The sequence below is a fragment of the Embiotoca jacksoni genome, unplaced genomic scaffold, assembly GCF_022577435.1.
Source record: "Embiotoca jacksoni isolate LCO1_2020_lvr unplaced genomic scaffold, fEmbJac1.0.p SCAF_8, whole genome shotgun sequence".
In the NCBI taxonomy this organism is placed as follows: domain Eukaryota; kingdom Metazoa; phylum Chordata; class Actinopteri; family Embiotocidae; genus Embiotoca; species Embiotoca jacksoni.
Window position 1 is genome coordinate 6,031,789 of NW_027185436.1, and position 23,491 is coordinate 6,055,279.

Below are 23,491 nucleotides of genomic sequence, written 5' to 3' on the forward strand. Positions count from 1 at the left end.
GCACTCACTCAAAAATCAATACTCGCAAATGGAATAGCTGTGCAGTGTTTGTATATTGTAAAAATGCATTTGAATAAGTGATGTTAGCTCAGTACAGTTAAATCTATGTAATTTTATATAAACTGATGTAGGATCCCCCCCCTTATAGTGCTCCATGCGCTGTACAAATATAAATGCACACAGGAAGGCATAGACCTGAGCAAAACCCTTTTCCAAATAATGTTCTTCTTTGCTAAAAATGGAAACATAAAAGTCAAACAATTGGCAAATCCTGCGCAAGCACATGCATTCTTTAGTTTTATTTGAGATTTAAGAACAAATATTTGTTCATTATATATTGCCAGTGCAGATTTTGAACGGCGACTTCTATGGGAACATGTTCTAAAGGGACATGTGCCTCTTTTTTTAGTTTCTATCAACCAGAAAGAAGATTCCTGTTTTGGCAGGATTGTACTAAATTCAAAGACATTAGATGCAAATACCTTCACACCCTCAGACTATATTTTCCGCATGAGTTTGAGGTTAAGGGCTTTCCTGGAGCTTATCCTCTGAAGGCTGTAACCCCTGTCAGTACATACTGCTGTGGTTCAGTTGTCTTAATATTTGTCTGGAGAAGATTTATGTATGACTAAAAAGCTACTGAGGTCTGACACGTTGCCTCCTGCGTTATCTCGGTCTATGGGAGACACAGAAGCAGACAATACGTGGAAATTGTTAATCTGCGGAGTCTGATGGCATCAGTGTCTATCTATTTATCTATCAAAAGCACAAAAGAAGTCTGTACAGACATGTGGTTGTGGACCGACCACAGATGTATCAGATGTGCCGTGTTTTTCAAACATTGGCTGCTGGATAATGAGGAAGTAGCTTCAAAAGAGGAATACATAGATTTTCTAAATCTCTCAGAAACCTGTTCCATAGTAGAGAGATCATCATTTTGGAAGAGTTCGGGTCCTGATATAAATAACCAGGCAAACAACGGATGGCACACAGTTCCACACAGAGCCTGACAGTTCAGCTTTGAGGGGCTCTCATGTGATCCTAACTTGCCCCCATTTCCCTGCAGAGAAACTAACAATAACAGCACTAATGGGCCGCGTTGGAGAGTTCCTCCAACAGGACCCAATAAAACCAGCATGCGATATAAAGAGTGAACTCTCTGTGTTGAGACTTCAGATAAAACGCAGCTATTTTAGAACTAACGAGAACTGCCTTACTGCAGCTAACACACCCTAACATTATAGGACAAATAGTGTGTTGCTAGCTGTTCTTGACCACACATCTGGAAGGTCTACCTGATGTAAAATCTGAGCGACAGCTGGACAATTTGTCTGATTTATTAACACCACCCATAGGTATAACACCTTGTGGTTGCAACAGTTGTTTTTTTTCTCACAACTGTCTCTTTAATCAAAGTGATCACATATTTTTGGGAGAGACGATTGATTTAAAATGAATGACATCATCGTATGGCATATTATTCGGTATGTTATTTCAGCAGGCTGTCGGTTTTCTTTTGAAATTCATCTTTGCCAAATATCCAGACTGTTGCTCAGGACCTCTCTGGATCCAGTTCAATCCCAGAATGAATCGCCATCTTATCATTCCCAGAGACATTACCCAAACTGACCCCTTAAGTTGCCTGTTACATTAATGTGCAACAGACTGTGAAATGTCTGAACCTGGAAAATAATCAGGACCTTTTGTTTTTTTTTTAGATGGGAGAGAGACGCTTGAACACAGAGACTGTTGCCTCAATCCTCATTAAGTCTTTCCTGTGTTGTTCTGATTAATACATGAGGCATTTTATAAGTACAATACCTCCCTGTAGTTTAAGACTTTTTAAGACGCAGACTGAGACTTCATTAATCCTGCAGTGGGGAAATTCTGTCATCATAGCAGCATAGAAACACAAAAAAATGTACAAATACGTATAGAGAAAATAAGATAGATAAATATGATTATTTTAGAAAAAAAAAAAGAGCAATGAATAAATACATACAAATACAAACTCTATGCAAAAAATAAATACAGCTTGGTATTATATAAGGTCACACATTATATCAGCTGGGCCAGTGATACTGGACAAACCAGAAGTCATATAACAAAATAAAGTTTATGAACCAGTAGCATATACAGCTTGTAGCTTGCAGGCTATATATTTGCATTATGAAGGAGACTAAATATTAGTTTTTAGTCCTATTTTCTATTGAAATATATAATTTGTACCCTCAAAAAAGTCCTAAATCTGAAAGTATTCTGCTCTGAGCAAACACTGAGGCAGGCCACTAACTCCAAGTGGAAATTGTGATGATTGTTTTATTTAAAAAAAACTGTTTCATATTTCTGAGGTTAATTTTGACTTTTTATGCTTTATTTTTTTCACTGTAGAGCACCTGTGCAAAAATATATCACATATTTTTGATACCTCACAGGTGAGAAAGGGATTTAGATACTTAAGCCACACTTAGAAGTATATGAATTTGTCACTGCCTTCCTTCAGCTCTCAGAAATACTTGACCACATCTGGACAAGGAATCAGTAAAATTCTGTAATTTCTCTGGTGACAGATGTTTCAGTCAACAGAACTCAGCATCAACATGCTGACCTTTTTTTCTCCCTCCACAGCATCCCTGAGGTGCTCATACTGTAGATCAGGACTCTTTGAGAGCCACTCAGACTTTGACTCTCTCCTTAATAAAATACTCTGAGATGGTATTTTTTTTTTGGATCATTATCCTGCTGAAAGATCCACTTTTTTTTTCTTGAATAATCTTTTTTTTTATTTTGCGTCTTAAATACCTTTGTAAACTTCACCGTTTAGGAATGCATCTATAAACACAAGTTCAGAATTAGAGGAAACAGCACCAGACTTTATGACAAGTTTCTTGTTAGTTTAGACTCATTTTGTGAAATATGTTTTCCTGTGGACTAAATTCCAGTTTATCTAACAATTTATGAGCATCCCTCCCAGGTCCACGTGTCTGCACGTCCCTCTCTGGCCACAGGGATGCGCTGTTAGTCTCTACCCTATGAACTTTGCTCCAGTAATAGATGGGCGTGTTTGCTCTGAGGGTTCAATTCTTTATTCCTCAGTGAGAAAGGACATGGACTGAAGCTTGACGGGTAAGTTGAATGGGGTCAGCCTCAAAACTTCCAGAAATAATTCTGACTTGGAGAGAGCATGGTCTTGTAGTGTAACTATGGAAGATCTCTGTCATAGTTTGTGGATTTTGTTCATATTTTCAGGAATACATGTGATACTGATCTTTAGTGTTTTTGTGTCAGTGTGTCCCGTTGAGACTTTACACCTGACTCAATTAACTGGAGTGTTTCAACGTTTTGTTCACATTATGCTTGCTTCAGATGTCATTGTGGGTGTTTCTTCATACACTGAGAAGTTGCAGTGTCTTACACAGGATTCTTGTCTGTATTATTTTGCTGACCAAACACAACAAAGAAAACTCCCTTTTCCTTCCCCACAAACAGGACTGCACTTCATCTGAGTCACAGGGCTGCTCTGCTATATCTCAGGGAACAAGGTGGTGCATGATGGAGGACTTCTGGGCAGGAACTTTTTGGGCCCTGAAGATCTGGCTGTACCTCATTATCAGCCTCATCATGATCCCCGCCATGTTTGGATTCTCACTGGGCATCTCTGAGAGTTACATGACCATCCTGGTGAAAACCTTGGAGGTACTGTCACAATAATAATATTTCATGTCCTCTACAGATGTAATGAAATATATCTCTTTCCAATCTACTCTATTAAAATAAATTCCACAGCTTGTCTAGAAGAAGAAATAAAACCTGTTATCTTTGTATGTCCAGTCTACAATTGGTGGGGTACTTTGTAGTTATCTGCAGATGTTGTGATTCTTATCCATCCACTGAAGACATGGCTAATGTCCTGTATGTCCTCTACAGTGGGCCACGCTGAAGATACAGAAGGTAAAGGCAGATGAGCGAACACTCGTAGCTTCTGCATCTAATGGTGAGTAGCAAAGACAGACAGACAGACAGATCTAAAGAAAATAAATGACTGTGGTGAGGGCAATCTTCTTAGGAAGTTCTTATCATATCCTTTATTGTGAAACATGGGGTTTTTGGGACAGATGTGTGTTTGCTGCAATACTGGATTTCATTAGATACTTTATTACAAGTCTGGGCAAGCACGTTGCAGTCAGACCACTAGAAATATCTATTGATTTACCTACAAAGTAGCCAATGTTCTTCAGCATACACATAAACAGCTCACAGGTTGATAGCTCTGTCACACAGCAGGTTGAAATGGTTTTATTTTGGAGCACAGACAAGTTTCCAAATGGCACTGTGAGGGCTTTTGCGATAAGAAACCAGGTTGCTCTGAGAACTCTTGCCTATTTCACAAGATGCAATCACTCAACTCTTTATCAGACAATATAAGCTGCACAAGTGGTATCCCCTGCTGTAACACATGAAGACGTTAGTGTTGTCAGCAAAATGCCTTCTCTACAAAGTCCAACGTGTGTCAGTGGTTCCGTTTTAAATGTGGACAATGAACACGAGAAGTAAAAGTGATTAAGAAACAGATAACGCAATTACTGTTCTGAACGTTTTGATTGAATATTGACTACAGAATTTGTTACTCTGGGTTTTGGACTTTGCCTGGTGAGTTATCAGGTAATGCGGAGGTTGTTTTTTTTAAACTGTTCTAAGACCTGTTAGGGGGACAGTTAAATGCCAGGCAGTGCAGCTTTCATTACTTAAGACTGCTATCAAAACAGCTCAGTTCTTGTGTTTTTATTATGTATCGCGAGTCAAAACGTGTAAGGAAAAGTTTTAGGTAATATATTTTGTTTCGGAAAATCTCTGCTGTGATGAGAACTCGTAATGCAATGTCTCATGGGGCTCTTTTTAGTGGCAGTATTACAAGTCTGCTTGTTATGCCGTAGGACACTTTTACACTGTGGTGAAGCAGAGTTGCTGGTGATTTTCTTCCAAGACTTCACTGGAGTCCAGAATACTTTGATTTATGATAATCATCTATTTAGATTTTCTGACTTATTTCACAGATTACTACTAAGATAATGATTCCTATCACTCACACTATCTCTCGCTGGCTCGTTCTCTTTCTCTCTTGCTCTCTCTCTTTCTCTGTCTTTCTCTCTCTCTCTCTCTCTCTCTCTCGCTCTCTCTCTCTCTCTCTCTCTCTCTCTCTCTCTCTTCTCTCTCTCTCGCTCTTTCTCTTTCTCTCTCTCTATCTCTATCTCTATCTCTCTCACTCTCTCACTCTCAGGTCTCATCCAGAGGAAAGATGGCTCTATGGAGAAAGAGTTGGAGGAACTCAGACGCAGTCGCCCCAAACCACCAGAATGTGGTGATTTTACATTAAGTGACTGTTTCTATTTCACTCGACGAGGAATTGAGAGCATTATAGAGGATGAGGTACATTTTTACTCTATTACTAATATTGTCTTAATGGTAATAATTGATTTATAATGCCTGGTTTTGCATTTCAGACTTTTAAGTACTCTGTACATTTTTACTCTCTTTAAATTTAGGTGACTCAGCGGTTCAGTTCTGAGGAGCTGGTGTCCTGGAACTTACTGACTCGCACCAACAATGATTTCCAGTACATAAGTCTGAGGTTCACTCTGGTCTACGGGCTCGGTATATTTGTGAGATACTGCATCCTTGCCCCCCTCAGGTACACAAATACTGAATCAAGTGTGGTGCATACAAAAATACGGGAGCAATGAACTGTAGTGACACACAGGCATCCCAGCTCTGGGGGCAGAAAATAATGTCATGGGTGGAGTGATAAGTGCCCTTTGTTCCAATAGAAATAATGTTACCCTGAGATTGAAGCCTCTTGAAAAATGTAAGGCATAAGAGGGGAATAACTTAATGCCATAATTATTTTCTATATAAAGCTTAACCAGTTTTTCAAAGATGAGTTTACAAGTCACTTACAGTAACTGGTACATCAAAAGGGTGAATGTCTTTTCCTAGTCTGTTTAAAGGTCCCATATGTGTAAATTCACATTTCCATTTCTTTTGATCAGAAAGCAGGTTTAGTTGCTGTATAAAAACTGTGAAAGTATCAAAATGCTCAATCCACAGAAAAATGTACACTGGCCATAGTCAGCAACTGTACTGTTTGGACTTCTTAAAGTTAGTGATGTCACAAACTCACGCTCACATCACGTCTCCCCTTTGTATTCCCCACTGCTGAAACTTCTCTGTAAAAAAACAAACACAGAGCAGTCATTCCATTGTTGAGCTAGTAAGCTACAACAGCGATAAATACCTGCGGTTGGACGAGGTGTGCGTCATTCAGAAAAGAGTCAGCCAATCAGAAGAGAGGACATGCCTTAAAAATACAGACACAAAACAGCCTGTTCTTAGTAGAGAGAAGCTCCAAGAGGAGATGTAAAACTATATTGAGATGGTTTTTGGTATTTAAAACCACAAAAATATCTTACTGTATGGGACTTTAATGTCAGTGAATAATATTGCCACACTTGGAGCATGCTTCCAGCCATTTGCCATTAGATCATGCTTGTAGTCCTTCTTGAATCCAGTTAGATTAGATTTAGATCTGTTAAATATGCCTCAGAAATAAAAAAAAAAAAACAACTTCAGACTCTTCTTGACTTGCTGCTTGAAAATTGAAGACTGAATGTGTTACACTCTCCAGGATAACACTGGCCTGCATTGGCCTGACCTGGTTGGTAATAGGAACATCTGCAGTTGGATTTCTACCAAACTGGAGGTGACCACAAAATATAATCTCGCATTTTTTTCAACACATCATGGAAATGTATCCCTCCTAAATTGTGCTTCATCTGTATGTGTAAATGTCTGTTTTTAGGGTAAAGTCGTGGCTCAGTGAATGGGTCCACGTCATGTGCTACAGAATCTGTGCTCGAGGACTCTCTGCCACTATTTGCTATCACAACAGGTACGAAAGCTTCCTCATTAAGTGCCACTCTAACAAACATCAGAAATAGCTTCATCTTCTGATTATGTCTTCACCTCAATACTGCAGGGAAAACAAACCCAAAAAAGGAGGTATCTGTGTCGCCAATCACACCTCTCCTATCGACATCGTGATTCTCTGCAACGATGGATGTTACGCTATGGTATTCAGAGACACCACACAAAGCAGCATACAGTATTTCAACATGTTTATATCAAATGTTATATTTGGTATTTTACCAAAAATGTGTCTCCCAGGTGGGTCAGATCCATGGAGGTCTGATGGGAGTAATTCAGAGAGCCATGGTGAGGTCTTGTCCTCACATCTGGTTTGAGCGAGCAGAGATGAAAGATCGCCATCTAGTGACCAAAAGGTTGGTTTATCACTGCACGACATCAACACATTACAGTTTAGGCTCCTCATTGTCATTGCCGTGTTGTATTTTCTGTCCGTGGCTGTTCTGATACTAATAGATGTCGGCATTTTCCTCAATATGTATATATGTTTATATAGTAAGGAAAGGGTTTCCATTGCCTTATGTGTTGCTTCCAGGTTGAAGGATCACGTGAATGACAAGACAAAGCTTCCAATATTGATATTTCCAGAGGGTAAGTGTGACCATGTAGAAAGATTGACTTACTACAGGCTGATGTTTGTCTCTGTATCGTCAAAGAAAAGATTCTGTGAATGTTGTTATTTCAGCTCAGTGTCTGATGACAGTCTGAGCTGTAGCAAATGAGCAGATATTTTATTATGTGAGTTTGGAAGGAGCTCACACAGCTCTATCTCTTTAATCTCCTGATGTCTGGTTTCTATAGGAACCTGTATCAACAACACATCTGTCATGATGTTTAAGAAGGGAAGTTTTGAAATCGGAGCAACAATATATCCAGTTGCCATTAAGGTAGTCTCGTCTAGCAGTCGTTCTCCTTCTCATTCATTTTCTAGCTCTCTGAGTCTTGTATATCTGATCCTCACTGCATGCCTGCGTATCTTTGATCTTTTCATAGTATGACCCAAAGTTTGGAGACGCGTTCTGGAACAGTTCCAAATACAGCATGGTCAGTTACGTGCTGAGGATGATGACCAGCTGGGCCCTCGTCTGCAACATCTGGTACCTGCCGGCCATGCACCAGCAGGTGTGTTTGACATGCTTTAAAGCACATGCATGCACCTCTCCACATATGCACACACACCGTCATGTTTCCATCACTTCAGAGGATATATTATTGAATTAAAACAAAATTTCAAGGACACTTATCCTTAATCATAACTATTATTTGCCTAACTTTTCTTTACCCTAACCTTATCTAACCATAATGTCATGATTTACTGTATAGAGATTTGGTTTTTGTCCCCATAAGGAAGGTTGGTCCCCACAATGTGATGGTGTAAATACATATAAGCACATCATAGTAGACTGCATTTGTTTTTGTATTCATAAATGTCAGGAGGAGGAAGATGCTGTCCAGTTTGCCAACAGAGTGAAGTCAGCCATCGCTCATCAGGGAGGCCTGATAGATCTGCAGTGGTAAGAATTAACCTCATCACTTTCTTAGTAATGTGATTTTTACATTGCTGTTGTTTTTTAAACTGACTAAGCTTCATTTTAGATAAAAACATTTACATTTCAAAAGAATCCTCTCAAAAGTCAAGGTTTATACAGTGACTGAGAAACTGACCCACTGGCTTATAAGACACAAGTAATCATTACATCACAGCTGTTATTAACTTAAATCTCTAAAGTGGAACAGAGGAACGTGCAGTTCTTTGCCTGAGAACATCTACAGTAAAACGTGTGAAAGTACTGCCACTGGTCGTCCAGTGTATTGTATGAGGTTGAATGCTCAGCATTACTCTCAGTTTGCTCTGACTTTCACGGTCTGCCTCTGCAGGGATGGAGGCCTGAAGAGAGCAAAGGTGAAGGAGACGTTTAAAGAGCAGCAGCAGAAGAAGTACAGCAGTATGCTGGTGGGAGACGACAACAGCAACAGCGACTGAGATCCTTGTCTTGTTTTCGGAGAACACAAACTAGAAAGAGGCCACTCTCCTCCAGCGTTTTCTCACCAGCTTGACTTGACAGGGAAAAGTACAGCCAGACAGGACTTTAAACAAACACTGTGAAAACTTTGGCACGACTAAAAAGAGGAGAGTCTCAGTGATTGACAGCTAACACAAGTGCAATATTGAACTTCGAGGTGCAGAGAGACTGTGAAAAGGGAAAGCTCTCTGTTTATTGCTGCTTTAGATTATTACTGCTGTGATTGAATATTAATGCTGTGGATGAAATTTGTGATTACAGACGAGCCACTAGTTAGACCAACTGGAGTCATGAATGTCTCCAGTTTTACAGCCAGTTGATTTACTCATGTTTTGTTGATTTCTTCTTTCTTTTTTTTTAATAAAATGTATAGATTAAATACCCATAGTGTGATTATTTAAGAGCAAAAAAGTAATTGTAGTTGTCTGTTTATAAGAAAACCTGACTCATTTAGTAAAAAAAATTGTAAAGAAATACTGAGATATTTGTGATTTAAGCATTTAAAATGGGCTTTATGTATTTAGAACTTGCAAAATAATAAACACGGATAGCCATTAACAGACAAAACATGAAATTTACTTGTGATCACGTGACAATGTACATGTGATTGTGCATGTGAAACATGTATTTTGCCAATGGGAAACATTTGGTTATGGAACAGTTTCATGGTGTAATATATGGAGCCCATTTAGATTCATCCATCCATTATCTATACCTGCTTTATCAGGGCTGGAGCCTATCCCAGCTCACATTGGGCAAAGACAAGGTTAGACCCTGGACAGGTTACCAGTCCATCACAGGGCCAACACAGACAGATGGAAACAAAGATCATTCACACCTAAGGGCAATTTGTAGAGCCACCAATTAACCTGAGATGCATGTTTTTGGATGGTGGGAGGAAGCCGGAGTACCCGGAGGGAACCAACGCAGGCACATGGGGAACATGCAAGCTCCCCACGGAGAGGCCCAGGCCTGGATTTGAACCCGGAACCTTTTTACTGTGAGGTGACGATGCGCACCACTGCGCACCACTGTGCCCCCCCCCCCCCCGCCCATTTAGATTCCCATGTGAAAACTATTATATGTACTTTTTCACGTTATCATAGGTTGCAACGTGGTAAAATTGTGCCTCATGTTGAAAACATGGGAAACTTGGGTGTTTTTTCTGAGGGAAGGACCTAACTATATCACATAGTGTTCAGTTAAAGTACAACATTTTGGGAGCATCTTCCAAATTTGGGTTTAACACTGACAGACATAGTTTAGTTTTTGTTATTCAAAACCAAAACTTCACCCCCTCACTCTTTTTTTGGCAGAGTTAAAAAGACAAAGCACAGACAAAAGAGATGCTGGAGTTTTGGCAGTTAAATAATAAATGATACTTGTGCGTGAAAGTCCATTTCATTAAAGGTCAACATGAGACGTTAACGTCTTTACAGTATAACACAGAGCCGAGACAGTTTGGATCGCTCTCCAATGGATGGGTTTCTTGAAGAGTTCTCCTCACTGCCACCATCTGTCTGTGGGACTTCCTCATTGGCTCCTTGAAGCAAATTAGAGACACGTTTGTTTGTAGGTTTTTCTCTGTCGTATTGTGAAACTTGATTTTCTTTTGTTTTAAAATGTTTCTCACCATCACTCTCATGATTGTTTGGATCTGTGTTATCCTGTGTGACCTGTGTACAAACAAGCATCACTTCATCACAGGAACAGACACAGGGTCTGGCAACCTTTAAATGGATCAGTTATGAAATGATAAAAGTACTTACCTCCATCAAATTCTTTTTGGTCTGACTTTGTTTGATTTCCCAATATCTGCAAGTTTTATCAACAAGGACTTTAATTTAGTCACAATTTAAGGGTAAGCAGCAGAATCGTGTGTCAGACAGCTTGTATGTTTAAAATGTGACTTCCTGTCTCTTCTTTTATTGACCCAGCTTGGAGAAACAAATGGTATGGTGAAATATTTATGAGCCAGATTAGTGCCTCACATCTTTGTCTACCTCAGCACAGTTCAGATGACAAACGGGCTGCTGTTGATTCAGTCAGGCAGTGTTTAAATGAAGCTGCTTTTATCTCTCAGCATCAAAAGCCAATAAAGCTGCACTGTAACAAATCTTCAGCGGCTCTACCACTGAATGCAGAGTCACTCTGGCCATAACCATACTGTCACCAGGATAACACCGGGTCTAACACTGCCATGGCAGACTTTTTAACTTCAAAAATCAAGAATATCAATTCTTTATCTGCTGTAATCTCACCGTTCCAAATAGGAGTCACAGTTCCTGTTGACAGGTTTGGTCTTCCTCTTAAATCCATCTGGGGTCCATGTTATATTTGTATCTACTCCTACATCCACCCTGCCTCTAGCTCCAGATGCGATCGGCATCTCTGCCAGTACCACTACAGATGTCAGAAATGAGTAAACAAAAGCTCACAGTCATCTGGATGCAAACCTGCTGCTGCAAATGTTCCTGAAAGACCAGCTTGCCTTGCACAACTTCACACACTCTGGCCGTCCGCTTGTTGTTGACTGGCTGTTTGCTGTGTGAGCAGGAAAATGTGGCCTGAGGACTTTATGGTGGTGTTTGTTGTTGTATCCGTAGCAACAGTGCACCAAAAGAATGGAACAGCAGTGAGGCCTCAGTGAATGTGTTGGATCCACTGGCATCTACTTTACTTCACTTTCATTAACTACTATTATAAAAAAAAAAAATGTATAAGCTGAAGTTAAAATTTTAAATCTCCAAAGTATTTTTTTAAACCCGGTAAATTCTCTCTTGTCTTTATGTAATGTTCTTTCACTGTAATTTTGTATAGTGTGCTGATATGATTCTTTTTCAATTTATACAGTCATATTTCTTGATGAGCTGAGTTAATTGAAATGTTTTACTTCAAAATGTTTATTTTCAAATAAATTGAGAGAAGGACTTCAATTTCTTGACTTTCTCTTTATGTTGACTGACATTTTTTGGTCTTATTCCATATATAGAGTTACTTAACAATATGTGAATTTCTAATCAATAAAGACGATTTAGCGGAGCACAACACTTTATTCTCAGTAACTTACAACCAAATGAGCCAATTCTCAAAACCAACAGAACTGCAGCAATGATAACACTGTATATATTCCACCATTTTTTCCAGTATTCATTAATGTTTTAAATTAAAGCAGCCAATGGGAGAACAGTCATGAGGTTTTTTTTCGATGACCTGTGTGTCCTGACTACGCAGACACCTCTCCTTGTTAGGATTCTTCCTTTTCATCTCCGTGTGTGATGATGTAGCAGAGCGACTTGTAGTCGATGTTGCCAGTGGGATCGATGGGAGCGAGAGCGAAGGCCTGTTCCACCTGCAGTTGTATGAGATCACAATATGTCTGCTGAAAATGATCGTAAAGAATGGCTTGAAAGTCTGTAACCATAAACACAGACAACACAAACCTCCTCTGCCGAGAATCTATCAGCCTGGTTCATCAGTAATCGTCTAAACCTGGATAAACAGGACAAAAAATTAAAAGAAGATAGATGTAATGTGATGTACCGTAAATTAACATAGAAAATAATTGAACAACATGAAAGCTATTTAGCAAAATGTATCTTACTCTTCCTTATTGACAAAGCCTGTCCCATTAGGGTCAAAAAGTTTGAAGGCAGCAAGTATGGTGTCTTCTGGATCGGTACCTGGAGGAAAACAAAGTATCATCCAGCATCATCTGAAAGTTTCTCATAGAAATTCAAAAAATTGTCTCAACATCTGCAACATCTCACCGTTGAGTTTCTCCCCAAAAAGAGTCAGGAACACAGTAAAGTTGATGGGACCCTTCCCCTCATTCAACATCTCATCCAGCTCCTCATCGTTGACGTTAAGCTTACCTGGCACACAACACACACACACACACACACACACACACACACACACACACATACATACATACATTACAAATATATACAAATACGTACAAATCGCATTTAGTGAATCAGTTTTTAAAAATATGCAATAAGAAAGCAGGCTATATAAACAGAGCCTTCAGTTATAATCTATTAGTACATCAGTGTGAATCTATAAAAGTAAAGAAACTACCGAGTTGTCCGTAGGTCTGCATAAGGTCCTGTTTTTTGATAACACCATCTCTGTCCTGGTCAATGCAGCCAAACGCCTGTAAGATAAACAAAAAATAATAATCACAAAGATTTCAAATAAAATTAGCATAGATGGATGGGCGTGTCCCTGCACCATGTGGGTGGGGTGGGCTTGGTGCATATGACCATAAAAAGAAATCTGTGACAAGCTGATGATAGCTCGTCACAAACCGAGTGTTCAGAACAGTCTGAAGCTGAGTGTTTTTCTCAAAGGAATCAAGTTTTTTACGTATTACGTATTTTAAGGCCATTCCAATCACTTTGATTGTGTTAACTCAAATGGATAAATAACTTCAATATGAATTTCAAAAACCATAAATATCCTCCAAGAAAGGTCTTGAAGGAAGCTGTGTCCTGACAGGACAAGATATGTTACTGTACCTCCTTGAACTCCTGGATCTGCGACTGCTCGAACATGGAGAAGACATTAGAGCAAGACTTCTGTCCTCCCCTCTGTCTCTTATTGGAAGCCTTCTTACTTGCCTGAGAAGATGAACACAATCTCTAATTCAAATCACTCAAAGGAATGAAAAACACCTGCTTTCACAATAGTAAAATAATGTCTTTAACCACACAATGTGATAATTTCTATATCATCTGACATATTTTTTTTTAAATCATCACTGACTGGAAACCAAAAGACTGAAAATTTACTCACCATGTCTGAATGATCGTACGTGGACTCCCAGCCAGGGTGTGATGCTGGGGTGGGTTTTATGTATGGCCCATCTTATCTGCCACCTTCCTATAATAGCCTGCGGTGGGCAGCACAGTCCCTTACATGGCCATGGCCGCCCTCGGTGTGTCACTGAGTGGACTTGATAAGAGGTGAAGCAGCCAGGAACACTCTGAGCTGGAAAGTAGAGATATGATCAGAGAGGGGGAGAGGAGACAGATGAAAGTGACCTCTGACAGTTGATAGGCTCTCAAACAAGGAAAGTTACACTACAAAAGTCAAACCTTAAACATAAATTTATGTTTGTTGCGCATTATTTCAGAGAATTAATAAGATAAGATTGTAAGATTGTGTGATGCTGCACAGCAAGCTTTCAGCTCATATGCTCAGAAACATAAAGATTTCTTGCTCTTTCAGCAAATGAGACAAGATAAGCTCAGGGGTCTCTTCGGGGCAAAATTAGTTTTTTTAAACTTCACTAGTCTACTTGTCTTATAAGTTTCTATTTTCATATCATTCCTTTCTCATTTTAAAAGCTCTGTTTGAATGACAATGCTAAGACTGTGAATAAATTAAGTTAGCACTGTGAAAAATGTCTAAATCTAGATTTATTAGGCCTAAATCCAGCTAAATCCTCATGTGACTACCCTTTTCTCTCTCCAAAACTCTCCTCACTTGCACACAGGTTCACAAGATACCTGGCAGGTAGGTGGCTCCCAGCATCTTCAGGAACTTGCTGCATCTCGACTGTGCATTCAGACGGTCTCAGGGTTTTCTGTCTCTTACAAGTCTCCCAGACATGATGTTGAAATCGGGGCTCTGTGGGAGTCATGCCAACTGCCACAGGTCTCCTTGTTCTACCCGTCACTGAAGATGGTTCTTTATCTCTTCGGCTGTTGTGGGCTCGTTGCTGATGGTACGGCCCGATGGATAAGAACCTACACATATCATTCAACTTTTGCAAGGATTTGTGTGTAGTTTATATTAGTATGAACAGAATAATTTATCATTATTTGTTCAGGGTCTATTTTCACAAAAACTAGCAAAACAATTGCTGCATGCCGGAAAGAATATATAACATTCATATTTGGTAGCTTTAACTTTATTCATGTCACATCAACACTGCTGTCTTCAGATTTGACATTGTGTCAATGGATTATTTCTTAGAAGATATTATGTTTATATTATTTTATGTTTTAATGAGACCTTTTTCTCAAACTTGGAATTGCAGTTATAAGATGTCACAGATATAACCAATAAGTCACAACACTGAGATTTGCAAGTACATTTCAGCTAGAGCATTAAAAGTCATAATAAAAAAATAACAACAACAACAAAAAACAAATTTAAAATGCAATAGTTTAATTAAGCAGTTTTATTTACAGTTAAGCGTATTCACATCCAAAGCACATTTCATTATGCACATAAGAAAAACTACATACTGGCTAACACATATAAGTTGTAAATATGAAATTGAAATATACAATACCAAACAAATATTTCATTGCTGACAAACAGGAATTACACAACAAAGCAATGAATTCGATTTAGTCATAATTTACAACAGCATTTACAAAACCCTTGTGTTTGCTCTGGTATTATGAAACACTATCATCAATAATATATCAGCCAGGCTACAGGCCACTCTACCAACAGGCAGTGTCACACCAGGAGCATGTATCTTAAATGAGCTTTCATGCTACTTAATGTTTTGGGTTCAGCAGTAAACCAGTTCTTAAAGTTCAGAAACATTGAAGTTGCTACAAGTTGGTCTAAAACTATCAGATAGAGTAAATAACACAAGTTCTTTGATGCTTTCTTGTCCTTAGATCTTCCAGCAATGAGTACTCAGTTTGCAGACAAACATCCCTCGGAGCTGGCAAAAGGCCATAGCCGCACATCTGTGGACGACATGTCATCAACGCTCTCCGATCAGAGTTCAGGCTTTCTTCACTGCTGTCCTGCCAGGAGACAGCTCAGTGCATATCTCCCTTTACTGTGTCAGCATGCATGCAGCCATCCTACAGGCCACTGCTGAGATGAGGGCTGCTCCACGCCCGCTGCCCTCATCCGACTGGATGAAGGTGATCTCACAGTGAGGCGTGAGGTCCCTCACCACTTTATGGAACCGTTCGCGGAAACTGGGATACAGAAACAATCAGTCCGTGTCAGTCAGATCTCCATCACAGTTTTTCACTTCTTCCCCAATGCTTAGTTATCGAAGTCTAATTTAGACTCTGATTTATTTTCTGTAATACAGTGGATTTAAGGAAAACAAGCATTCACTGAGTCCCTAATTCTTAAACTGTTTTACAAAGAGGAAGAGGCTTTAAAAGGGAACATATCTTTGCTTTTTCCCAATGCATTTCTCCCTATATGATTGAATATTACTGCAGGCCCGGCAACTTGATTCTCATTTAATGTAGTCAGTGGTACATTTGAGTTTTTTGGGCCATATAGGTAATAAGAGGACATTATTTATTAGATTGCTAGGTTTGGCTTTAGCTTTGCAAAAGATAATTTTAATTACAAAATCTCTCTATTCACTTTCATATTCAGAAAAGAGATATATTAAAAAGTCTAAAAAACAAGCCTTGCTCACCATGGGTGCAACTTGTAGACAGACCCGTCGACCCCCACTGTGATCTCCAGGACTTCCTGGCTGCGTCGCTCCCTCATCAGGTTAATCACACCACCGAGCCCGGCACCGCACATGTGAGCAGAACGAGTGGAGACACTCTCGCAGACCAGACGCACGATGTCACAGTCCAGCTCTGAGGGCAGAACGCCCAGTGAGGACAGGATATTGTAGATTTGTTTTCTGTCCTCAGAGTCACTGAAAGAAATTACAAAAGGCAAAATTGTTTGTGGAGGCACAATGCACATTATGTAGTGTTTTGAAAATGCAAATTTTGAAAATAAATCTTTGGTTCCACTATATTCTTCGTTCATAATACTACTGCCATGTTTATATAATCCAAAAATGCCCAATGTTTTGTGTTTTTTCTTCTTTTCTCTATATTCTACAAATACTGCAGAAAATACTAAGTGTAAGTGAAACAAAACCAACTCATCTCCATAATCTCTATCAACACTGATACAAACTCATGTCATCAGCAAGTCTGTTGCTTTTTTCCACCTGTTATCATTTAAATTCAATATTTGCATGGCCAAATAATGTCTTATCATATCTTATCTTTTGTCAAGTTTTTTTTTTTATAGGCAATGAAAATAAAATGTAGTTTTCTCAAGGTGGTGGAGAAGTGTGGAATTCACAGACGCTCACCTCTCCACCTGTGAGACATAGCGCGTCTCAAAGCTGCCACGTGTCTTCAGCTGCTCCGAGGCTTTGCCGTTGAACAGCAGGTCCTCATTCACCAGCTTCATCAGAACAAGCCTCACCAGCTCGCCCATATACTTCCCACTGATCAGCTTCTCATATCTATATGAGGACAAAAGAAGAGACAGGGTAACTTTAGAAACAGAGGAATGTTGATAGGAGGAAAAATTATTGTTGGAATGGTGGAAGAAAGAGGAAGGATGTGCGCATCATAAAACACATAAAAAAAAACTGTCTTTCTCTACAAGATGAGGGCTGGGAAAGAAGTAGGAGGAGAGAAAGGCAAACGTCAAGGCTAAAGAGGCTGAATGAGGCTGGGCTCAGCAGTCGTCTGTGTGAGGGGGCTGCCAGTAAAAAAGGTAAACAGCCATTAGGCTGACAGGCACTGAGAGGGATCATTAATCTGACACCCCCACCCGCTGACTGACCACTCACGTATGAGGGCTCCGGCCATTTACAAACATCCTGAGGAAAAACAGCTGGGAGCTTGGCAACTACACAGAGAGCTCAGGTGAGAGTCAGGTGAGTACTGCCAGAGAACGGTGATTAATTCAGAAAAAAACAGAGCGAGAGAGACGGAGCCATGATTGAAACCACAGTCCGAGTTTTACACTCCATGCCAACCACTTTGAGCTTCACAAACAGATAACTTGATTGGACTCTTGTCGCAAGTGCACTCAGTAAATGAAGCTGGAAGATTACAGACTTGTGTGACATGTCTGTGTGAATGTTTGAACTGAATAGATCCTTCTACTCACAGCTGCTGTCCGGGGTTAACTGAGGTCTCGTCCACCACTCTGTCGTACTCCAGCCTGAACTCCTCGAGCTCCCCGTTGTCTCCGAACGCACCCCACTCTGTGTTCACGCACATCCGGCCCTCCTCTCCTTCTACCAGCTCCACAGTCCACATCTCCTCCATGTAACATGCGTTACAACCAGTACCTGGTAAGAAAAAGCAATAATACAAACCTTAGATGGTCTGCATCCTTATGAGTCATTGGTGCATATGAGCATATGTGTGTTTAAAACGTATTACCAACAATCATCCCAACTTCACAGCTGCGATCCTCGTAGTAACAGGAAATCATGGTGGCTACTGTGTCATTCACCATGGCAACCACATCCATTTCAAAGTCCTATATGACAACACCAAATCATAATGGGTTAGAGTCCTCCAGCTGTATATAGGTGTTGTTGTGTTGTGTTATTTATTAAGAAAAAACAATAATTCTAATACATAGTCACTCACCCCTCTTCTCTTGATTGCATCTCTGAGTAAACCCACAACATTGTTTCCTTCTGCCCCCGAGGCTTTGAAGCCTTTGGTCCAGTTAAGCAGGATTCCCTGTAAAAAAAAAAAAAAAATTTTTAAAAAAGGCAACTCTAAATGTGTAAACTTCATATTAGATGCAGAATGTCTAGAAATCTGGCAAATAAAGTGAATCTTAAAGGGTGTTTTTTTCATTTATTATTTAAACATATGTCCAGTGGACAGCATTACATCCCACCTTGTCGATGTCCTCATGTCGTACTGGAAAGGAGAAGGTAAAACCCAGAGGAAGCTTCTTGTGCTTGATGTGGTGTTTGTCCAAAAAATCAGACATACACTCTGCTATATAGTCAAATAGCTGCAGAGACAGAGAGGAAGATATAACGGCACAACATTTCAAGTCAGCAGTCACCATAGAGCTATATCCACTCTACAAGAGGGCAACTATAAAGAAATGTGTATAAATCCTTGTCACCTACCATTTCAGCAGTCCCTGTCATGGCATCTTCAGGAATAGAGTACATTTGGTTCTTTGTCTCCACTTTCCAGCTCCTCTCCTCGTCTTCTCCCACTTTCACGAGCATCACACGGAAGTTTGTCCCCCCCAGGTCCAGAGCCAAGAAATCACCCACCTCTACCAGAACAAAACAGGACACATAATGTACTGAAAGCATCACACTGAAGCCACACTAGTAGGATTTTATCTAAAAAAGTAGCAGTTTTATTTTTCAACAATGATTATCTACCTGATCCCTCGGGGGTGGAGCACACGTAAGTTGGAAGCATTTTGACACTGGCCTTTTCGTGCGTCTCTAAACGCAATCCTCTGTCCATTTCACACTGCATCCTCTTCATGACTTCTTTTAGTTCTTCTTTATTCAACCTGAACTCTGACAGGATCTGATCCACCTGCCATCAGACGATAAAGAAGGATGTCAGAAGCTGCACACAAACCATACTTTTTCTTCGGTTTTACACAATGTGAAAAGGACAAATGTTGATGAACCGTAACGTGAAATCTGAGGGTTCACTTATTTTCAAATGATGGTGAAAACTAGAAGGAGTAACAGACAAGTGAGGTGCTATACAAAAAAACGATACAAAACGAGTTCTTACAACCATATTTCTAATTACAAAAAGGACAAAACCTCATCTAATAAAATATGGCAATTCATGGCAATTCTTTCAGGCAGAAATTACTTGAACTTCTAGAAAGTCCTATTTCAGACAAAAATCAGATCTTACCATGAGGATTTTATCAACCACAGGACTGTAGCTACAAGGACTCTTCACCATCTGGTCGAGACAAGAATTGACACACGGCATCTTCACAGGTTTGACTAAATGCGCTTGTGTGTGTTTCTAGGTGTGTGGTGAGTGTGTGTCCAGCCTGTGTGTGTGCAGAGTCAGTGAAGTGTGAGTGCCACTGAATGAGATCCTCAGCTGTTTTTATGCTCAGGTGAAGTGGGCTGGACGCACCACACGCAAATGCCCACCCCTTCTCAGTCTCACCCCATCTGGTGACAGAGGTTTAAACACACACAGAAACATACACATGCAAAGACAGAAGTGCAGCCTCTGTGCAAACTTGTAAGAGAAACAAAAAATCCCCGTGACCTAATTTCTAAAAAGTAAGAATGAAGCTTTGTGAAAGGTCCAGTTTTTTTGCAGAAGCAAAAAAAATATGATATGCTGCATTTCATCTATGATTTGTTTCAACAAGAAGCTCTATCACTATTTAATTTACATGATTACTTTTTTCTTTAAAAGAAAATCCTTAAAGTAACCATAGAAACATGAATCATAAAACATGCTTGAACTACATGTTTTAGGAATGCTGATATTTTACTATTACAAAGGTTGTTAATTAAAGCTATCACAGAGTATTAACCTTTGCCTGTGATTCAACTAAATAGCTTCTATCGTGATTAGGCTACTTTTGAAAAAGAGATTTTTCAGTCCAATTATGTTTTCCTTGTTGAATTAAGGTAATATAACAATCTTTAATCAATAATCACTGTGAACAACTCAATACCCATTACTGATAAGTTTAAGTTAAAAGTAACAGCAGTCGCAAAACTGGATGCTGAAGCAAACAGCTGCATCATGAAGTGTCTTGGACTTCTAAGGTTTCTTTCAAATGCTGCTCTGTTTGGAAGAAATGCACAAAAGCTAATTCTTAGGAACATCTCGCTTTGCAGACTGCAGAAGACTAGGCAGGTGACCAGCTGGTCAGAAACAACACAAACAGAGCGTGAAAGGCAGAGGATTGTGTGGGCAACAGCATCTCTAAAATAAAGCCTGAAGAACTCGTCAGAAGAATCCAAGAAGGAAGATGTTCTCTGAGCTCAGGAAAGCCACAAAAGCTTCTGTCAAAATAATTTATGAAAGAATGAAAGAAGTTGGTGGTCATAGAAGGGACGGGGTGGAGGAAGAGTCTGTTAGCTAAAACCAGCATAGGCAATGGACAAAGTAAGGTATTTAGGCAAGATTGAGTTTTTTAATTCGAGTCATGTATGACACACTAACTATCCCAGATAATCTAGGCTGATTGATTTGCTTAGAAGAGTAATGCAGCCCAGGTAAACCTCCACCGCATGACTGCAAGACCACTTTGATTCAGGGTCATTACAGGACACAGCATGACCCGCTGCTAAGGACGCTGGCCGATCTCACTGAGAGCATGACAGGCTTGGTGAGCAAGAATCACAAACATCATTGGAAGCAGCTTGTCCATTTTGTAACAACCAGTACAATCGGTGCAGAGCTGCCCCACACATCTCAGAATAATCTATCTTTGCCTTAGGAAATGACTGAGGTCAGACCTCACACTGACACCTGACATTGCCCTGTGGTCGGCAACTGAGAACCTTGTCTTAATATGTACCGAGAGAAGATGGCTTCAGGAAACTTTTCAGAACAGGCAAGAATAAGGGGAACTGACAAATCACACAGAAGAAGTCTGTCTGGTTCCAGCTGCACTGAGACATCCCTGACAGCTGCCCCACCTTCCTGAGACACCCTGGGATTAAAGGGGCGAAACAACAGTGAAGGATGGCGCCCACCTAAACACTCTGCAGCTGGTACAGAAAGAGCAGAAATACCTTGCAGGTTTCAACATCCACCTGTCACCAAAACTACGTTAAGTTTGGTAAATTATTCTTTGCTTTCATGTGGCAATGAGTGGCCTGTGGCTTAAGGTTGACCCAACCGACAGAGATAGAGAGGTTTAAGCATATGACCCCAAAAACTAATAATAACATGCTAGAGGTGAATGCCTCCTGTGCTTATCAGCCCTGATAGTTTACCTGAGCAGAGGTCAGAGCTATTTTTAGTTCTGACCTTGGTCTGTGAGGTAACTCTGATCCTTTCACCCAGTGTCCTCACTTCAAGATTTATAAATAAACCCAGAGTAACTCCAACCTAGTGACACAGATTGTAAGTAAAATCATCCAGTACTGATCACATTTATTTCTCCTGGTTGTTTCATAGAAGCTGTGCAGCAAATAATAATGAGTAAAGTATCTAACATATGTGATGCAACATTACGACAAACTGAGGTGTTCTAGATGTCTTGTCAAACATTTTATAGGCTACACATTTCCACAATCTTCAGCTGAGATATCTGGGTTGTTTTGAAAGTTTGGGATCTCATGTTGGTCTCAGGGGCTAAAAATCAACTCAAAAGGAGGAACTTTATGTAGTTATAATGTGTTTCTAACATGTTGGTCAATACTTATATCAGCTCCAGTGTGAGTTCTGACTTTCAGCAGCAGGAATCTTTTTAATGTCGACTGATTCTGATAAACAGATGACTACAGCGCGGGGAAAACCCGATTCATTACAAAATGCCAAGAAATGTTAAATGGTGACATTTCTAAAATCATAAGCAAGTTGTAACACAGACTCGGTTTGCATTGCGTGAATTTTTGGAAAAGAGATGAATGTGTGCCAAGTGCTTGTCAATAGCTGATTATCCAGTTAATTTAACCTGCTGGGCTGTTTGCACAGAGAGTGGCCTGATGGATCTCCAGCTGTCTCTCCCAAAGTAAACCTCAAAGACTGAGCAACTGTGTTATTCGACTACAGGAAAAGGAAATGTAAAGATCTGTAGGCCTACAGTGTACTACATAGGCCCCACTGTGCATCAAGGAATTTGTGTCACAGCTCGTTAACTGCGGCACACAAGTCTCTTTATTAAAATTAGCACATTGAGGTGGAAACTTTTCAAGCCAGTCTTGTCAGATGTCGCCTCCATTTGCTGTATCCATCAAAGTCTTACGGACTGTTTGAAAGTCTGCCTACTTCGTTATTTACTTTTTCCCATTCTTTAAAGCGCCTCCTTTAAAGTGCCCTTCATCTATTTCAGATCCATACTGCAGCCACTGGCCCACTCTATAGCAGCAGGCCTCCAGATGTCAACACTGCTTAAAAACTCAAAGCATTGTATCCATACTTACCTTTTACTGTTTTCTTTCATAATCATTTTACGTTTTTGCTTACTTAGTTACTTCATTTACAGTTATGAATTTTTCACAAACATTTAATCAGTGGTTTTGCATGCATTCATTGGGTTTGTTCATTTAGATTATTGGTTACTACCTTATTTACATATACAAACTTATAGTAACTCAGATAGATAGATAGATAGATAGATAGATAGATAGATAGATAGATAGATAGATAGATAGATAGATAGATAGATAGATAGATAGATAGATAGATAGATAGACAGACAGACAGACAGACAGACAGACAGACAGACAGACAGACAGAGATACATACATACATTTAGATAATTTTTTGTCCTTCATAATTTAAAATTTATGTAAAAATTGTTTGTTTTACAGGGTTATTGTGATTTAATCAGTTTCAACCAGGAGACCTATGTCCATCATAAGCCACATGTCATCATAAAAAGACAACCTTGACTTTCAACTCAATCAATTAAAAAAAGTTATTTCATTACCTTATCCATCGTATCACCACGAGGATTAAATCGTAAGCGTCCTGCCGACCATTAGTGCTCTGCAGTGGAAGTTCACTCCTTTTCCCAGG

The 23,491-nt window shown here is 39.8% G+C and overlaps 3 protein-coding genes and 1 long non-coding RNA gene across 4 annotated transcripts; 1 reads left to right on the forward strand and 3 right to left on the reverse strand.

Annotated features, from left to right (window-relative positions):
- Positions 1-3,077: 3,077 nt before the first annotated feature.
- agpat9l (1-acylglycerol-3-phosphate O-acyltransferase 9, like) lies at positions 3,078-10,781 on the forward strand. The gene is made up of 14 exons (XM_069139040.1): positions 3,078-3,126; positions 3,490-3,696; positions 3,928-3,994; positions 5,279-5,427; positions 5,544-5,689; positions 6,683-6,757; positions 6,857-6,946; positions 7,034-7,127; positions 7,222-7,337; positions 7,517-7,572; positions 7,783-7,868; positions 7,975-8,103; positions 8,416-8,495; positions 8,860-10,781. The coding sequence occupies exons 2-14, from the start codon at positions 3,550-3,552 to the stop codon at positions 8,963-8,965; spliced, it is 1,341 nt and encodes a 446-aa protein (XP_068995141.1). The 5' UTR covers positions 3,078-3,126; positions 3,490-3,549; the 3' UTR covers positions 8,966-10,781.
- Positions 10,527-10,813, reverse strand: LOC138191942 (uncharacterized). The gene is made up of 3 exons (XR_011177764.1): positions 10,775-10,813; positions 10,639-10,681; positions 10,527-10,548 (listed from the first exon to the last, which is right to left on the reverse strand). It is a non-coding gene; the product is annotated as an uncharacterized lncRNA (long non-coding RNA).
- Positions 10,814-12,252: 1,439 nt separating this feature from the next.
- On the reverse strand, positions 12,253-13,564 carry myl7 (myosin, light chain 7, regulatory). The gene is made up of 6 exons (XM_069138274.1): positions 13,529-13,564; positions 13,089-13,164; positions 12,776-12,880; positions 12,610-12,688; positions 12,449-12,497; positions 12,253-12,357 (listed from the first exon to the last, which is right to left on the reverse strand). The coding sequence occupies exons 1-6, from the start codon at positions 13,562-13,564 to the stop codon at positions 12,253-12,255; spliced, it is 450 nt and encodes a 149-aa protein (XP_068994375.1).
- A 1,637-nt stretch (positions 13,565-15,201) lies between these two features.
- gck (glucokinase (hexokinase 4)) lies at positions 15,202-19,759 on the reverse strand. Its single transcript, XM_069138337.1, has 10 exons — positions 19,679-19,759; positions 19,180-19,342; positions 18,913-19,067; positions 18,672-18,791; positions 18,413-18,508; positions 18,200-18,299; positions 17,922-18,105; positions 17,110-17,265; positions 16,426-16,659; positions 15,202-15,964 (listed from the first exon to the last, which is right to left on the reverse strand). Exons 1-10 carry the CDS (start codon positions 19,757-19,759, stop codon positions 15,817-15,819), a joined length of 1,437 nt encoding a protein of 478 aa, XP_068994438.1. The 3' UTR covers positions 15,202-15,816.
- Positions 19,760-23,491: the final 3,732 nt, after the last annotated feature.

What these genes read in the sequence shown, in the direction of transcription:
- agpat9l (XM_069139040.1), top strand. Translation starts at nt 3,550, where the DNA reads ATGATGGAGGACTTCTGGGCAGGAACTTTTTGGGCCCTGAAGATCTGG. An exon ending in CGTAGCTTCTGCATCTAATG is followed by an intron (nt 3,995 to 5,278) that starts GTGAGTAGCAAA and finishes TCTCACTCTCAG; the next exon opens with GTCTCATCCAGAGGAAAGAT. An exon ending in GGCCTGATAGATCTGCAGTG is followed by an intron (nt 8,496 to 8,859) that starts GTAAGAATTAAC and finishes CTGCCTCTGCAG; the next exon opens with GGATGGAGGCCTGAAGAGAG.
- myl7 (XM_069138274.1), bottom strand. Translation starts at nt 13,564, where the DNA reads ATGTTCGAGCAGTCGCAGATCCAGGAGTTCAAGGAG. An exon ending in AGATCCAGGAGTTCAAGGAG is followed by an intron (nt 13,165 to 13,528) that starts GTACAGTAACAT and finishes TTTATCTTACAG; the next exon opens with GCGTTTGGCTGCATTGACCA. An exon ending in GGCTTTGTCAATAAGGAAGA is followed by an intron (nt 12,498 to 12,609) that starts GTAAGATACATT and finishes CTGTTTATCCAG; the next exon opens with GTTTAGACGATTACTGATGA.
- gck (XM_069138337.1), bottom strand. Translation starts at nt 19,759, where the DNA reads ATGCCGTGTGTCAATTCTTGTCTCGACCAGATGGTGAAGAGTCCTTGT. An exon ending in GACATGAGGACATCGACAAG is followed by an intron (nt 18,509 to 18,671) that starts GTGGGATGTAAT and finishes TTTTTTTTACAG; the next exon opens with GGAATCCTGCTTAACTGGAC. An exon ending in ATGCAATCAAGAGAAGAGGG is followed by an intron (nt 18,300 to 18,412) that starts GTGAGTGACTAT and finishes GTTGTCATATAG; the next exon opens with GACTTTGAAATGGATGTGGT.